The 16,607-nt window shown below is 47.5% G+C and overlaps 2 protein-coding genes across 12 annotated transcripts in view; one reads left to right on the forward strand and one right to left on the reverse strand.

Moving 5' to 3' along the window:
* Positions 1-2,547: 2,547 nt before the first annotated feature.
* RPLP1 (ribosomal protein lateral stalk subunit P1) lies at positions 2,548-3,709 on the forward strand. The gene is made up of 4 exons (XM_084282057.1): positions 2,548-2,734; positions 2,856-2,930; positions 3,031-3,148; positions 3,588-3,709. The coding sequence occupies exons 1-4, from the start codon at positions 2,663-2,665 to the stop codon at positions 3,665-3,667; spliced, it is 345 nt and encodes a 114-aa protein (XP_084138183.1). The 5' UTR covers positions 2,548-2,662; the 3' UTR covers positions 3,668-3,709.
* Positions 3,710-4,930: 1,221 nt separating this feature from the next.
* PTK2 (protein tyrosine kinase 2) overlaps positions 4,931-16,607 on the reverse strand; it is a 191,577-nt gene continuing 179,900 nt past the window's right edge. For all 11 annotated transcript variants that reach the window (XM_084282052.1, XM_084282050.1, XM_084282051.1 and 8 more), the window contains 6 exons: positions 13,235-13,297; positions 10,484-10,523; positions 9,865-9,971; positions 7,045-7,200; positions 6,830-6,910; positions 4,931-6,218 (listed from right to left, as the gene is read on the reverse strand). In XM_084282052.1, the coding sequence (XP_084138178.1) occupies positions 6,006-6,218; positions 6,830-6,910; positions 7,045-7,200; positions 9,865-9,971; positions 10,484-10,523; positions 13,235-13,297 (660 nt within the window). In that variant the 3' untranslated portion in view covers positions 4,931-6,005. The remainder of the gene's footprint in view (positions 6,219-6,829; positions 6,911-7,044; positions 7,201-9,864; positions 9,972-10,483; positions 10,524-13,234; positions 13,298-16,607) is intronic.

Genomic DNA, 16,607 nt, shown 5'->3' on the forward strand with positions numbered 1-16,607 from the left:
AAGAAAATGTGAGATTCAGGTCTCCTTGGTGAGGACTTCTCGAGTTTGGCCACCTTGATGACTGTCAATACCCAAAGTTGTGCTTTGTACAGCACCAGCTCTGTAGCAGTGTGCACACACATCTAATTTAGGAAGAAGTGTTAAGGACTGAATGTTTTGTATATGTAGCAATAACGACTGATAAAGTACAATCATTAATCTATAATGATAACAATTGTGAGAATTATTAGCACAGTGTTTGCTTAATTAATATTAGTAGTAAAGTTCTGTTTTCAGTTTTAAAACTGACAAGATTTACCAGCGTTAGCACTCCCAGCTATCTCTAATTCTTTAAATGGTGTATGTATGTATACATATTTATGCACACATGCATATATATCAGCTGCAACAGTGTTTGTTGGAACAAGTTCATCCCCTCCTTCCTGATGTTTTGCTTTCCTGGCTGGTAAGTAGAGCTCAAGTGTATTCAGTCAAATCTCTGCCACTGCCCTTTACTGTCCTCCAAGTGTAAAACACCCACCTCAGGAAATTTTCGCACCCAACCTCTTTGCTTTGCTTATCAGGAAGACACTCCTGTGCTATCTGATGAAATCTTTATCAGCACAGTTGCATTATCACCCTACATCAGAGCATTGGCTTTCTGGAGCAAGCCCTAGTAACTCATCACTCTGGAAGTAATTCAGGATCCTAGAACTGTAGAATACACAGAAGCATATATATATATAAATATATATATATTTTTTTTAACGTAAATGTATTTTTTTCTGATTTTTTATTTAACTTTATTCTGAGCCCCTACAGATCAGCCACTTCAGTGTCACTCGATAGATGCAGCAAGACAGCCATGAAGCAAGGATGCGGGCAAATCTCCTCTAATTAATGTCTTTATCAACCGAAACCTAAGCTTATGTGAAAGTCACGTTTAAATTTCAGGTCATAATATTTTATTTTTAAACAATGCATCTGAATTTTTTTAATGGTTTTCGCTTAAGAACTGTTACCTATGTCCCTGTTCTCTCCTATAGGGTCTGCCCGAATTTCCACTCAGACCTTCACCACGAAAACAGGATAGCAAAAGCTGGCCCCTGTCGTTCACCTGTCTTCTTATCCACAAGCAACAGAAACTCCCAAGTACTGTCCCCAAACAAATGTGTTCAATTTCAGTACAACAGCATGAAATCTGTGGATCATTGCCAACAAGAAGCCCTTGAACACACAGAACCTGCAAGTTCAGTGAAGCTAGATTTTTTGCTGAAGACAGCAAAGATTTACAGTCACTATTTAAATCCTGTACAATAAGTCACTTTCTATTCAATGCAGGATGTTTTCAGCGGAGCAGGCACATTTCAGATGCTGAATCTAACATCATTTGGCTTCTCAGCTGGCAGTGTCTTTAGCCATGAGGTATAATCTGAGCTGTTTAGCTATCTTCACATGGGCTGTTCCAATACAGGCTCATGGTGGTCCTCCTGCATTGGCAATTGGTAATTCCCCTTGCTTCCATCTGCTTCAGCAAGTCATTCTTCAGTTCCCTCTCCCACATACATGAACGTAATCTGGGATCTGCTTAGGAGGAATCTTTCTTACTGGATAAGGTTGGGTCTCCTGCAGCTTTTTTTTTTTAGCCTTTCCACAAGCTGCACATTTCCAGAGGTGCTGTTGGAGTTGCTCAGAGACTCCAACACCCTTAAGCAAACTCCAGTTTCTGCTTCCAGGTATTTCGAGCATAGCTATAGCCTACACAAGAACTTCCTTCTAAACTAGATCTGTGAGTTCATTTGCCTGAAAATTACATTTTTCGGTCACCTGCAAGCAAAATGCTGCAACATTCAGCATTCACCATCTCCAGCAGTAAGTAGCATCTGATCCTCATCCAGTGAAACTTGGAGATGCTTCGAATTATGAGGAAGAGATGGGTAGAAGATGTATTGAACGCTGTCATTTTAAGGTTCTAAATACCGTATCTTTTTGCAAATCCTTAAATTATTCTGCTCAAGCTTGATTTTGAAAGTTTTATTTACAGATCGCAAACACCAGTCTACAAAAAAATACATATTTTAAGTAACTTTACTCTTGCCTGGATATCGGTTGATCACATATAAATAGCAGCGGGGGAAATGCTGGAATTTGCAAAGGTTACAAAGTCACCTCGAAGTGGGGAAGTGGGAATTGATCACAAATGGCTCTTTCCACATCGTTATTTTATTTATTTATTTATTTTTGCACACGTGCGTTTAGGCAAGCAACGTCACCCTAAGGTGCCAGCCACCCAGGTGCCACCCACGAGGTTTGGATGCGTTTTTGGGGCAAAACAGTGCCAAATTGCGACCCCTTGTGGCGCAGGGAGGCGAGCGGCGCCTCAGCCCCAGCCCGCCCTCACGCGTGAGGGGGGCAGCGGGAAATGGCCGCCGCCTCGCCTCCTCCCGCCCCCCCTTCGCGATTGGTGGAGCTCCTCTCCTCCCTGCTCTCGGATTGGCCAGCGGCGCTGTCATCTCCTTGTTCGGCTCTGCGATTGGCTGAGGGCGCTCATATAAAGCCGCCCCTCAGCGGCGGGCGCCCTTTCCTCGCTGGCCGCACAAGGTGCTGTGTCCTTCACACGAAGCTAAGGCCGTTCCACCCCGGCGACTGGCACCGCGCCCCCCAGATACCACACCACCACACCATGGCCTCCGTCTCCGAGCTCGCCTGCATCTACTCCGCCCTCATCCTGCACGACGACGAAGTCACCGTCACGGTGAGTGCAAGGCCCCGGCGCCACAAGATGGCGGCCGGCCGCGGCATGGCGGCGGCGGCCTCCTCCTCCCCCTCCTCCTCCTTCCCTTGGAACCGTCCCCTCAGCGCCGGCCTCGTTGCAGGAGGACAAAATTAACGCCCTCATCAAGGCGGCGGGAGTCACCGTGGAGCCCTTCTGGCCGGGGCTGTTCGCTAAGGTAAGCGGGGGGTGGATGGGGAAGGGGGCTCGGGGGGGGGGGGGGTGAAGCGAAGCTGCCCCCGCGTTAACGAGGCCTTGCCGGGCGCTTTTCTCCTCAGGCTTTAGCCAACATCGACATCGGCAGCCTCATCTGCAACGTGGGAGCCGGCGGCGGGGCTCCGGCTGCGGCTGCTCCTGCGGGAGGGGCTGCGCCGGCGGGCGGCGGGGCTGCCCCGGGTAAGTGGGGTGCTGGGATGGGACCTGCTGGGTGAAACCTTGGGTTGAGATGTTCTTAGGCAGCTTGGGAGGCAGCGTGCGGGTGGGAGGGAGCAGAACCATGCCTCATGCCTCATAAGGCTGGAGTCAGCGTTTGAGTTAAGCACGTGGGGCTGGGGTTACCTCAGAGGCACAGGCTGCCCATAAAAGCTGTGGCTGCTCCATCCCTGGAGGTGCTCAAGGCCAGGCTGGATGATGCCCTGAGCAAGCTGATGCAGTGGGAGGTGTCCCTGCCTGTGGCATGGGGTTGGAACTAAATGATCTTTGAGGTCCCTCGCACCCCAGGCCATTCTGTGATGAATAAGCTGTCACCGTCCAGGTTTTGCTTCTTGATGTTAAGTCCTCCAGCATGTGACTTATGAATTGGTGCAAAAAATTCTCACCGCTTTTTCTTTTACAGCTGAAGAGAAGAAAGAAGAGGAAAAGAAAGAGGAATCAGAGGAATCTGATGATGACATGGGCTTTGGTCTTTTTGACTAATTAGTTTTGTACCTGCCTGTAATAAAGAAGCATTGAACTGTTTGCTTGTCTCTTAAATGCTGGAAGGGAGCGGATGAAGGTTGTTCACGCTCCCTGCAGTCCCCAAAACTGCTCCCACTGAATGCAGGCCTAGGGTTTAACTACTCCCCGTGTTGGTTCTTCATCCCCAGCAGCAGCGAAGGCGTAGCACAGCGCCAGTTACAGCTCCTAACTGCAGTCCCAGCATGTAGATAGAGGTGTAAACACAACTGCAGTGAGCATGGGAGGTGCTGAGGTTTAGAAGTGTTACTGCTTGGTGTGCTCCCTGTGCTGCAACCTTTTGGGATGCTGCAGCACCCCACCAATTCCTAGCTCACAACACCAGACAACTGAACCTGCTCAGGAGCAGTTAGGGTACAACTGTGGAGGGCAGTTGTTGAGCTCAACATGTTGGAAAAGGCTGAAACACTTGGTTAAAGTCTGGCTAAAACTGAGTGGCTGTAATTATTCATGTATAGCTGTAATTTAAGAAGTACATGAAAAAAGTTTGCAATACTCAAAGCTTCAAGCCTGGGGTATAAAATGCACAGAGGGCTTTGCTTTTCCAGGGAAAAAAAAGAAAGCATCACAGGAAAAAGCAGCTTTGAAGGGTGGGTGTAGAGAATTGTTCAGCTTACAAATGGAGTGATGAAAAAGTATTATGAAAACTTTTGAATTGGGCTTATCCTGAGCATGTGAGTCAAGGTAAGGGCTATCTTTAAATGTCTGTCAAAATATTAAAGGCAATAATAAAGCATTCTGTACGTTTAAAGGAACACTCAAAAACTGTTTTGGAGGGTTGTGTATCTGGATGAACGGTGGTAGCACTACGCTGCCCCATCCCACAAAACCCAGGACTTTTTGTGGGGAAGATGCAGACACCTGGGGAAATGTGCTCTGGTCTTGATGGGGGACTCCAGGTGGCAGCAGATCCTGCAACTGCATTGCTGCTGAGAGCTTCTGAAACAACCCTGCACCTGCTGCTTCCCCTACCTCCATCAAAGAAAAAGTGATTTTAAAAGTAAAGGAACGTAAGAAGTGACACCCCGTAATCACAAACGGTTCATTTAGATGGCTGGTAGCACTGGCTGACTTGTTCTTGTGCTTAGAAATAAAACTGCTTTAGGGAAGAGGACTAAAAAATACTTGATTTCTTCCTTGGCTGCTCGCTGTAACTTCCAAAACCTCAGGGAAAGGAAGGAAGGGCTCTCCAGTAAACACACACAGACAAAAAAAGAGCCAGACTCACTGGTAACACCTTTTTAATAGGTCAAAGTAACTGTACAGTTCATTATATTCTTCCTGAGAATAATTTATATCCCTCAACAGCAAAAAGGGAGTGTGGTTTTTATTTTAACAGAACCGATGGCATAACTGGAAAAACCAAGGAAAATCTACTCACGCTGCTCTACGGTAACTCCTCCCAGGCAAGATAGACAAAAGGATGGGTTAGTTAGCTACAGTGGGTTTAAAATATTCAACATGGCTTTAATCTGTCTTTATAAATTATATAAAAACAGGGGGCATGAATGGTTACAGGGCTCCTCGAAACGCCGCTCTGAGTTGCTCTGGTACAAAGCAGCATTTTTTGCTTCCAAGGAAAATGACGTTGCTACAAAAAGAACTGGCACGTTAATTCGGGTGAAAGGGACGAGTTTTCAGTTGTGTCCTACAGCTAGCTCCAACCAAACGCATCACACGGGCACGTAAAAGTAAAAGGCAGGAAGATGAAGAGGGCTTTTAGTCTGTCCGGAAACGACTGACGTCTTGAAAATATAGCTTTTTATTTTCTTTCTCTGTAAATTGTGATTAGCATATTGCGACGTTAAGTGTTCTAATAAAAAAAACAAAAACAAAAACAAAAAACTTCCAGTCTGGATAGTTCATACACTGCGGGCAAGAATTCTCAGCCCTGAGGTTTCCCAGAATTCTTCTTATTCACGATCTCTTTTTTTTTTTTCCCCGCTCTGCTGCTCGAACAGTTCTGGCTCCGAGACCCCGCGGCAGCTCGAGGCGAAGCGCGGCCGACGCGACGGGAGCAAAACCCAACCTCGCTCCCCCAGGGCCTTCTGTACAGACTTCGGCTGCTGCCCACGCCGCTGCTTCAATCCCAGACAAGCTCGGCTTTAAAAAAAAAAAAACTGGGTTCAACTTTTTTTTTTTTTTTTTGTCGCGGGAGAGAAGCGCCGGCTGCCAGGCAGCTGAAGCAAGAGTCACTGGAAAGCCAGGACTGCGCTGGGTGAATCCTCGCTGCTGGTGGAAGGTCAGCCTGTGGCGAGCAGAATTCCTTCAGCCTGCTGAAACTCTTCCCTCGGTGCTCCTAGTGCGGCCTGGACTGGCTGATCATTTTCAGTCGGGCTTGGTCGATGACATCCAGCAAGTTTTTGGCGTCCACGGCCAGAGCGTGAGCGGCCGTCAGCATCTGCTTCTTGTACTCCTGCTGCAGGCTGGTCATGACGTACTGCTGGGCCAGCTTCATCTTGTTAATGAGCTCGGCCAAGTCCGAGTTGAGCAGCTTCTGCGCCATCTCGATCTGCAACGAGAGGACTCGGTCAGCTGGGGAAATCGTCAGAAATCATTTAGGACAGAGCAACAGCACCCTCCACCCTCTCTGAGGTTTCGTTTTGGAGCTGGAGCCACCACGTGGAATTGCTACACAGGATGATTTGCTGCCTTTCTCACTACCACGCTCAAGGTTTTGGAGGAAAACGGTTTTATTCCTGACTCTCCTCAACTGCACTGACAGACCTCAGTCATTTCTTCATCCCAAACGAGGTTTCTAAGGGATATTTTCTCATCCAAAGCTCCCAGCTGCACCGAGCTGTGCTCAGTTACCTGTGTGCAAGCTGTGTTTAATCAAAGATTAAATCTGCACCAAGAATTAAGGCCCAGGTGCTCTCCCTGCACCCCAGTTGTGATTCGCTGTAAGCACTGCTGACAGCTTTTATTCCAACTGTGCTCCTTCACCCACTGCGAGCACCTTCACTTGGAAAAACTGACATCCACACAGCGCTTCGGTTCTAATAAACTTGATTTCATGAAGAAATCGGAGCGTTCACAGTGCCTACTGCATCCAAACGTGTGTGTGCAGGGAAGAGAGAGCCAAAACAGATGGGGACTGAGCAGCACGTGAGCTGTACCCACCTCTCTGTGGGTGCTGGCAGGAAGCACCGGCAGGGTCTCATCCACCGTTGCCAGCAAGGTTCTCAGCGCCAAGCCCACCTCCTGAGGAGAAAAGGAAGTAAATAAGGAAACAAAACAGCCCCAGAACGTGTCTTGACTTCCCAGAAAGCTTCTCCTCCATCAATTCCGTCATTTGGGGGCGAAATCCAGCCCCGATCTCCCAAGTTCCTCCTCACCTTTACCATGGGCACGTACTCCTCCGGCGGGGCCGGCTGGATTTTGCTGGACATCTCGATGACGGCTTTCACCAGCCCCGTTACGTTCTCGTAGACTTTGTCGTTGGAGCGGTCCAGGTTGGCCGTGGGAGGAGGGCTGATTTCCTGCGGCTGAAGCTGGAAGCAGAGAGGAGCTGTTGAAACTCGTGTCCCCCAGCAGATGGGGCTCAGCAACCTCCCAAGCTCCGGGAAGGGCTGGTGTTCGCCACCGCCACCCTGTCCCCGCTGAACACACTCACCCTTGGGGCTGAAAGAAGTTTCCTTCATGTGAAATGAGGGATTTTACCCCAAAATCTCCAAAGAACTCCCAGTCTAACCCCCACAACAACAAAATAAGGTGAGGAACGCGGAGCAGAGCACTGGGCACATCTCAGTGCTTCGCTCCCGATGGACCAAGTCCCTTTTACAACAGGTCCCTTGTCCCCCAAAATCCTTTTTTTTTTTTTTTGCAGGGCAAATTAACAAAACCAGTGTCACCAGCAGAGCTGGGACACCCCAAAGGTGTTCACTAGTTTCTTTCCTATAACTGAGGGTAAGGAACCCGGTAATTATTGAATCAGCAGGGAGAGGCCGTGATTGGAATTGGATGAAGCGAGCGAGAAGTTACAAGAGGTCGCATGCAAAGACGTCGGGGGACAGGGCACGTACACACGCTCACGCACTGCTTACCCTCCATGGCTATTGTTGAGCAGAAGGTGGGGGAAGGTTAAAGAAATTTACCGAAAGAAGGGGAAAAAAAAAAAAGAGAAAAACAATATTAATAAACTCAGCAGGAAAAAAAAAAAACAAAAACCAAAAAAAAAAACAAAAAAACACAAACCCAAACCAAAACACGCGCAGCAATAAGAGCCCAGTTAAAAAAGCCTGCAACAAAAGTGATCCTGAAGGGGGCCGGCAGGCGTTCGGGTTAGCTCGTGGCCCCCCCAGCTGACAACTGAAGGGGGGAGAAGTGCTGGCCATGCGCCCGCGCCGCCTTTTGGCTCGGCACGTGGGGAAGAGAGCATGCAAAGCTCGAGAGGAGCAAGGCAGGCTGGCAAACAGCGAAGTGGGGAGTGCAGTGAAAGGGCCTCTGCAGCAGGGAGGGGGGACGCTTCCTGGGAAACCCTGCTCCCTTTTAACGCAGCCGGGGTTAGGAAGTACCAAGAGCCCGCTCCAAATGCATGTGGAGGATGTGGAGGATACTGAAATGCACCCCAAAAACATCTTCAGTGAGCAAAGTCACGACCTATTCCAAACTAATGCACTTTTTTTTTCTTGAAAGGGCACGTGACAATCCCATTTCAGGAAATCGCTGCCAGGAAAAAGAAGAAAACCAGCACTTTTTTTTTTTCCACTGAAGGAGCATAAATAAATCTTCGCGCTGATGATGTTTCTGGCTGCTCAGGTTGGTTTGTTGCGAAGAGGCTGTGTTTCAGAAAACATTTTTCACGTTCCAGTATCAGTAGTTAGAAAGCAACTTTTGGAGAAGCCAAATTCAGCGCCACATCTGCTCCTGCTTTTTTACGTTTTCTGTGGCTTGGCAGCGTGAAAAGCACTGGCACCAGCTGATAATAAATAACCTGGCTTGAACTCGCCCGCGCTGCCTGTTTAGGCTGATTCTTAAATATTCAGATAACCTCAGGACAAAAGTGAGCAAGAGCGAGACAGGCAGGGGCTGAAAGATCAGTCTGTGCCAAACACGGTGCTTTGGTGGCAGGTTTTGAACCTCACGCTCAGAGGAACTGCATTTTTCCCTGAATTTTCTCAAAATCAGCATCAGCTCCATCTGTGCCTGCCGGAATAGGGATTCCAGTTCTCTACTCGAGGCTTGGCAGGGCTCTGATTAACGCGAGGCTCTCCTGTGAGGAACTGCACTATTTATTAACGCTGGCTGTCGTAGGAGAGCAGGGATGGCCCCAGCACATTTACAGGAGCCCGCACCCTAATTCTGACGTTGCTCTCTTCTCAGGAAAGGGCTGGAGTGCACAGAGGTTGTAAAGGGAACTGGGGTGTGTCTGCATCACTTCTGGTAGGGCAGTGCTGATGGGGAAGCCCCCGTCAGTGTATCTAACTCCTGGAAATTGCTAATAGCAAAAACAGCTCCACTGGTTCCCCTCGGGAGGCCCTGGGGTCACTTGTTTTGGATTAGGCAGGTAAACGAGTCCCGAAGGCAGGGAAAAAAAACCTGGAGACATGATTTTAGAAGTCACTGACACTCTTAAGGACCAGTTCCACTTGCACCAGAGGAAACAGGGCAAGGTTTCACACAGCCCTGCAGCACCTCTCTGCTAGACAACTCCACAAAGTTTCATGTCTGGTTTGATCTCCTATTTACTGGAGATGTGACAACAAAGACAACAGTAAGAAAGTCCCGACCACACCGTTTCCTCTCTTTCCTTGCTCCCCAGAGCCAGCAGGGTTTTGGGAGTCATGGGGCTGCAACAAGGAGCTTTTTGGGGCACCACAGCTCAGATGTTTCTCCTCTGCGTGACTGAGGGCCTGGACACCGTGGCAATACCTGAGGAACCTGGGTGTGCTGAGCTCCAAGGCTGGGTCCACATGAGCGAGATCCTACACCTGGGAAAGATTCTAGGTGAGGAACGTGCTGAAGCAGTCCTGGAGGATGTGAGCCACGCAATAAACTCCCTGCAGAGCTGCCAGTGCACGACAACATCTACTCGGGGAGTTCAGTCACTTTTGCTTTCCATGGGCTCGGGGAGCAGCTAACTACCTCTGAGGGGCACCGTTTCATTTTCTGAGACGTGTGCTAGTTTCATTTTCCTGTGCTACCCAGCACTGTACCTTCACGCCTTCGTTGTAGCTGTCCACGGGGCTGTTGAGGCTTGCCAGGCTGCCCAAATGGCCGGGGGCTCCGGGCCGGGGAGGTTTCTTTGGCGGCGCTGTGTGATCTGGGGAAGAAAATCTGCATTTTAGAGGACCAGAGCATCAGCTGTACCTGCTTAATTCTGGTCTATCAACATCACAAAGTGCTACTCCTGCTTTACTGACTCGGTACACCTAACCCAGAGCTGAGAGGTGCTCACCACCTCGTGCCCCAGCTGCGTGTCTGGGCAGTCAGGCCTCTTCCTGGCAGAAGCCCTGGGCCTGACTCACTTTCAGACAGAGAAACCTAAATTTAGTTGTCTACCTGTGCTTTGCATGTCTCAACTCCACCCACAGTGGAGTCCTACACGGTGATTCAGCTTCCTCTAGACTCCCCAGCTGTTCGAACACCTCCCTGGAGTTGCTGACTACGTCTCTGGGAATTTAAGCACTGCCAGCACCGAAACACCTCTGTGCAGTTCTCTGGAATCGAATCCAACCTTGTATGGAAATACTGGAAAGCACCTTTGTTGACTACTGCTGCTACAAGACCTGTAATCCAGGATTCAAGGCGACGTGGTAGGATTTGACTGCTTACCTGGTTTCCCCACAGGCTGATATATGTGCTGGTTACCAGCCTACAAAATAAAGCACACATTTATAGCAGTTAGCACAGCGCTCACCATTTCACTAGCAGAACCTTAACCACCTGGAAACAGCCAGTTCTCAGCCCATTTCCCAGTTAAAAACACGTCCATATTCACCATCATCTCCTAATTACATTATTTACACAGTAAGGAAAGGATTTTCATTTATGTTGTAGTACCCACAGCAGCCCTGGCCTGTGTGTGACAGTTTATCCCTCACTATGAATCAAATCTGGTGCCATATTCACGATATCTTTTGCTCTCCATTCAGGGATCAAACTTCTGAGCTGTGAAGCTCTTAATCAAGGTCAATTTGCTTATTCATTTGGAAGTATTTACGGATAGATTCAAGTGAATTTCCTCGGGAACTATGTTTATACAACCTCCAGGCCAAGAAAGATGAAAATCTGTTTGGTCACAAGCAAATTAATACCTTGTGCAAAACTTGCCACATTAAAAAAAAAAAACACAAAAATGTTACAGTCACATTTTATGCAAGTGTATCTGTAAAAAGGAGTTTCCATTGCAAAGGAAGACACTGAAGAAAGTTAGAATTTAACATGCCCAGCAGGAAAACATTTCAAGAAGACATTGGTTTATAAAATAAAGGCTGTTCTCTGCAAAGCCAGAACAGCTCTCTGCATCAAACCTAGGGAAGCTGCTTTTTCAACATGGTAAATAGAAAATCCTAGAGCTCCCTTTTAGTGGTGTGAAAACACAGGAGCTGCTTCGGTTTGACTTCAGCTCTGGATAATGCTATCATAAATCACTGCCTAAAAATGTTAATTCACTTTTCTGATCATTTAAGCACCGTTTTTGAATCTCCCACGTTCTCTCTTTTCAGAAACACACCCAGGTGACGGGGGCAGCAGCAGCACCCCCACTATTCCTCAGCTTCCAACTTCGTAGCTGCCTCCTTCCAGCACTAACACAATCACAGCTGGACAAACCAAGCCCCTTCCTTGCCCAACAACGTGCAGAAGGTCTGCAGGAGGTCCTCTGAACCGACCTGAGATCCTCACATCTTGCTAACAGGATCAACATCCCGTTAACAAACCTGAAGGACACTCAGAATTTTACTTCAGCATTTATTCAAAGCTTCGGCCTGGCGTTTTTAGAAATTAATGTCAGGGTTTTAAAAATTGCAGGCGGATCTGCCAAGGCTTCTGTGGTTAGGGCTGCCCAGCACTTCCTGAGGCCTCTTTTCAGCTGCTCAAAACTTTTTTTTTCCCCCCAATTTTAACTGCATGGACTGAGGATTCCCACGCTAACTCCACTCCTAGCTTGTTTCTAGCAGGTTGCTGCGGAAAACTGTGGCCAGAAGGAAAATGTTCAGGGTGTCGGGTCCCACAGAAATATCTTGCTACCACCATGCCTCACCTACCAAAAAGGCACTCGGTGGGAGGACTGCAGTGACACCTCGGTGATCGGGATCCTGCCACAGAAACCTCTGCGTAATTAATGCTGGGTGATTGTTTAACCCCAGCTCTCCTACGAGTGCCTCCTTATTTCTCATCCTCCCGATGAGAAACTGAGATTGACTCAGAGAAGCACCAGGCATTTCCCGCTGCAAACGAAGTCAGAGTTGCATTTTAAGCGTATTAAATGCTTTAAATGTATTAAGAACTCCAAGAATGCAAACTCAAACTCTGGGACTGAATAAAGAGCCTCTCGTAAAACCCATTTGGGCAACCAGCACGTTTTTCTTCCCACTCCTTCAAGTGGGAAGTGCCCTACCTCACCTGGGAACCTGGAACGTATCCTACATGCAGTTTGGGATCGGGGGGTTGGATTTTTCAGCCTAACCCCAGGCGGTCAAAGCTGAAATGAGGGTCAGAGAAAGCAGCCTGCCCAAAGGAGCTGTGCTTTGAGGAAGCGGCGAGGAGTTTGATCAGCCCTCCGGCAGGATGGAGGCCATGCGACGCCTCTGGGATTGCATCCCAAATGATCGAGGAAAGTGGATTTTAAATGCTGACTTCCCAGAAATGCTTTGAAGGTGATCCCTGGACACTAACAAAGGAGGAAGCGCCAGGTTTCTATCAGTAACACTCCCTGGCCCGATCCCCTGTCCTAGCTGCGTGATTCAGAGGGTCTGATGGCAGTTCAACCACCGGGGAGATGTTTTTAGTTAAATACACAGCAGTGAAGCCAGGAAGGAAGAACAGCACAGCTGCAGCTGCTGTCTGACAAGAAATGGATGGCTGTGGGGTTTGCTCCATTTGTTTCAGAGCGGGTCAGTTACCCTACACAGATTCCCGGGTAATACAACAGCAACATTTACATTCCTGGTAAGAAAACCCTTCAGATATTTAAACAACTGCTGAAGTTATTTTCCCCCGGCTTCCTGTCGATGGGAGTTTCAGAAAACCATCGAGGGTTTTAAAACGCCCAGGCCCAATTAGGCACCGCAGAAGCTTTTTGAAAATCACTGCGACATCTCTGCAGAAGCATTTGTTTCCACGGCAGCTTCGAGGGGCCAAAACCAACCCCCCAAAATCCTCCCAAGTGCTGCACGAGGAGCTCCGCCTCGGCTGCTGTTCCCGCAGAAGCTGAGCTTCTTGGAAAGCTGGAGCAGCGTGTAAGAGCAGTGGAAACATTGAGCAAAGCCTCTCTGTCATCTCCCACAGTCACGACTGCACAGTGTGTACTACCAGGAAGCTGGAAGAAGGGCTGGGAGCCGAGGAGATCCCACAAGCACTTACAGGGCCCTGGAGACCTCCGTCCTCGCGGTCGATGCTGCCCCGGGAGAGCCGCACGTCAGGTTTCTGCAAGGAGAAGTCACAATTTCACTGCTCTGCTTGCAGATTCACACAACCTGGGCTTAAAACCGTCTTAAAAACAAGCAAATAACGTCGAAAACGTTATGCTGACATATCCAGATGTCATTTAATTCCCCTCCCTACAATGCTACAGCTACCAAAACGCCCGGTGGGCTTCTGGACTGCTTCTCAGCACACGTGTAAAAAAGGCTTTTTTTAAGCAGTGACGGTACTGTTTCCCCAGCACAACACTGGAAACCTGCATTTCCATTTTCCCAAAGGCAAACGTTGGGTTTGGGGCTCGTTTTCCTCCCCACAGCACGATTTCAGCCCCAGGATGAGGAGCGCTGCGCATTAATTCCCGTTTCCAGCTCGGGAAGGCTGAGATGTACTTGGCTGCCTCGCCGAGCCTGCGACCGGGGCCAGTTGCTGGAGCTCTTTAAACGTTGCTTTTGGGTACAGAGGTCTAATAAAGGCGCCCAGATGCACTGGTCTCCACAATTAAGTGACAAACAAATGAATTTCTGCTTTATCTGCTTTAAGAAACACGGGGCTTGATTGTTTTACAAGGTAATGCTACTCACGATCCCTTCCCTTCCTTCTTTCTAAAAGCACCAAATAATTCCAATTCCCATATCCTCCTAAAAAACCCTAAAAGCCATCAGGGGAGGCAGATCAACGTGCTAACGTTGATCTTTTATCATTAAAACACTCGTTTTGTGCCGGCAGCCTGCAGCAAGGGCTTATTCTTGGGGTTTTCATTCAGTCCTTCCCAGATGGAGCAAGGCACAGTCAGAGAGGGTCGCTGCCTGAAAGAGCTTGAGATTAAAAATAGGGAAACAAAATTAGACAGGGAAGTATTTAACCCCTTCTTGGGCATGAAGAACCAACAGGACAAAAACGAGCAACCTGCTCCATGTTTCTCTGAGAATTTGTGATACTTTTATAGCGAGACCTACATGGATGAAGCTTCAGTTTATTTCCTTGGTGATGAGGAGGAACTTTTTCTAACGAAATTCTGATTTGATACAGATGTTAGATACTCCGGTACATATCAAGTGACTGTGATGCTCGTGGTATTTTTTAGCTAAATATTATCTAAGCACACGACTGAATTTCTATCGCACTGATGCTCACAATTTATCACTTCCATTTCTAGCCAGAGATGTGCCCAAAAGAAGATTCAGAAGCACAATGTGCACATGAGCCCAAATAACACCTTTCTTTCCAGTAGTAGCAGGAGAAGTTAAATTTACAGACACAGTGAGTCTTCTCCCCTCCTTGTCCTACAACCCACGGCACCACCAGCAGCCAACGTGCAGCATGTGAGCGACCTGCAGGACATTGCACACACGAACACCTGGCTGCAGTCTAAGAATTGTTGCACGAGAAGGCCGTAAATACACAGAAATTATTATTAAAACAGTATTAATGAAATTCTGTTGGACTAGCCCTTGGCAAACAAAGCCATGAAGTTGCCCAGGCTCCTCCAAGAACCTGAAAATGAAGATACCGAGTGCCAATGGGTCCGTGAGCAGTTTGTGCCACTACACAACTGAGCTCTCCCAGCTATGTTTCATGCAACAAATAAGCCCCACACCAAAATTCACCTGTTCCGTGTTTTATCCATTTATTTTCTGCATTTCTTAACCTTGTTGGAGCACAAGCGGTGCTCCCAGGTGTGTATGTGACGTGTCAGGGGAAAAATCAGGCTGTAATTTTGGCCGTGAAGCCCCCCAAATTGAATGTAACAGGTAAGACTTGTTAGCGAGCTGTGCCTAGAAGCACCCTGCTTAATGCTCGTGTTGTCTCTTCATTTCAGAGCATGAAGCCTTTGGGAAATGGGTGATTTACGATTGCAGATTTTTCTGAAAATGTTTCTCACTTGCGAGGATATTTTTTAGTACAGTGACTGACCGTGATGACAAGTCATCCTCAGATGTGTTTCATACTCACCGTATGATGGGGCTGCTCAAACACACAGACTTTGCTTTTTATTTCTTTTTGGTGCGAGCTTTACCAGACTAAAATGCAAGTTTAAGCAACGTCTTTTCTACTTACTATTGTAGCCATTACAGATACATATTCCTGGTTGGATTTTTATCAAAATCTTGCAGAAAATCAAAGTCCTGGAGAAGTAAATGGATTTCTTTTCCTAATAAAAAATCTGCTATCTGAAATCTCTGGAAACTTTAGGAGGACTTTTCAGACAGGATGCATATGTTGACAAACTGGAACAAAATCTATTTTATTTCCCGAATTCCCGGTCACTCACTAATAAAAGGACCATGTATGTCTTGGCGCTCTCAAGACATGCCGAACTGTAACATCTCGGTGGGATTTTCTCAGGCTAAAAATTAAAATCTTATTTTAGCAACAGTTCACATCAATTATGCTTGAATTGCCGTTCTCAGTGTCAGAACAGGACCAATACGAAAACCACAACTATGTGGGAATTTCAGAAAAAAAAAACAAAACCAAGCACGATAAGGAAACTATGCGAGTTATTTCTTCCAAACATCGCAGGAAAGAGCTCTAAATTTCTCAGCACAACACTGCTCTCTCTGCTGTGGAGTCACTAAAAGGAGTGTGAAAATGCATCTTTATTTTATATAATTAAAAACGACACCACGTAGCATAAATACAACCGCAACAGAAAGGTTCAAGCTGGAAATTAAGTTTAAACGGGGAAGGAATTCATGAAGATGTCCCAAAAGAAGGAAAGTCCTCTGCAAAACGTTCAGAGACGGCCAGCTACAGGGCAAGAAGTTAAAGCATAAAACCCACAAATTTCCCTACACTGTTGTACTGAGGAGGTCACCTTGAGAAGGTAACAGCGTGACAATTTCTGTCCCACAACTTCTGCTAAGCATGGCATCACCTCCACCATGGGTTTTCTGAACTGTGGTTGTGGATGGATTCCCCTTTGGGGCCAAACTTTGTCTTAAAATACAGAAGATGTGCTCTTCTAGAAGCAATTAAAAAAAAAAATCGGGATAGTTTCTGGCAGTTCCCAGCTTCTGCCAAGACCCCAAAACCAAAGTATCCTCAGAGGGCCTTTAAGAAATTATTTTAACTCAATGAATTAACTGATTTGCTTTTAAATTCCTTCTACACATGAGATCAGGGCTGGAAGATCAACATTTACATACCCTGGCCCTGATGGAGTATTTCAGTCCTTCGATCCTGATTTTCTGTGCACACACACTACAAAGGGAAGCCAGCAGGCTCGAGATGAAGTGCAAGTATCTCAGGATGCGTGCCAGACTGCAGGGTAACGGGCCAAACCTTTTAGTTACAGCGAGCTGTCGGGCTA

This window comes from Netta rufina (assembly GCF_964035555.1).
Source record: "Netta rufina genome assembly, chromosome: 2".
Lineage (NCBI taxonomy): Eukaryota > Metazoa > Chordata > Aves > Anseriformes > Anatidae > Netta > Netta rufina.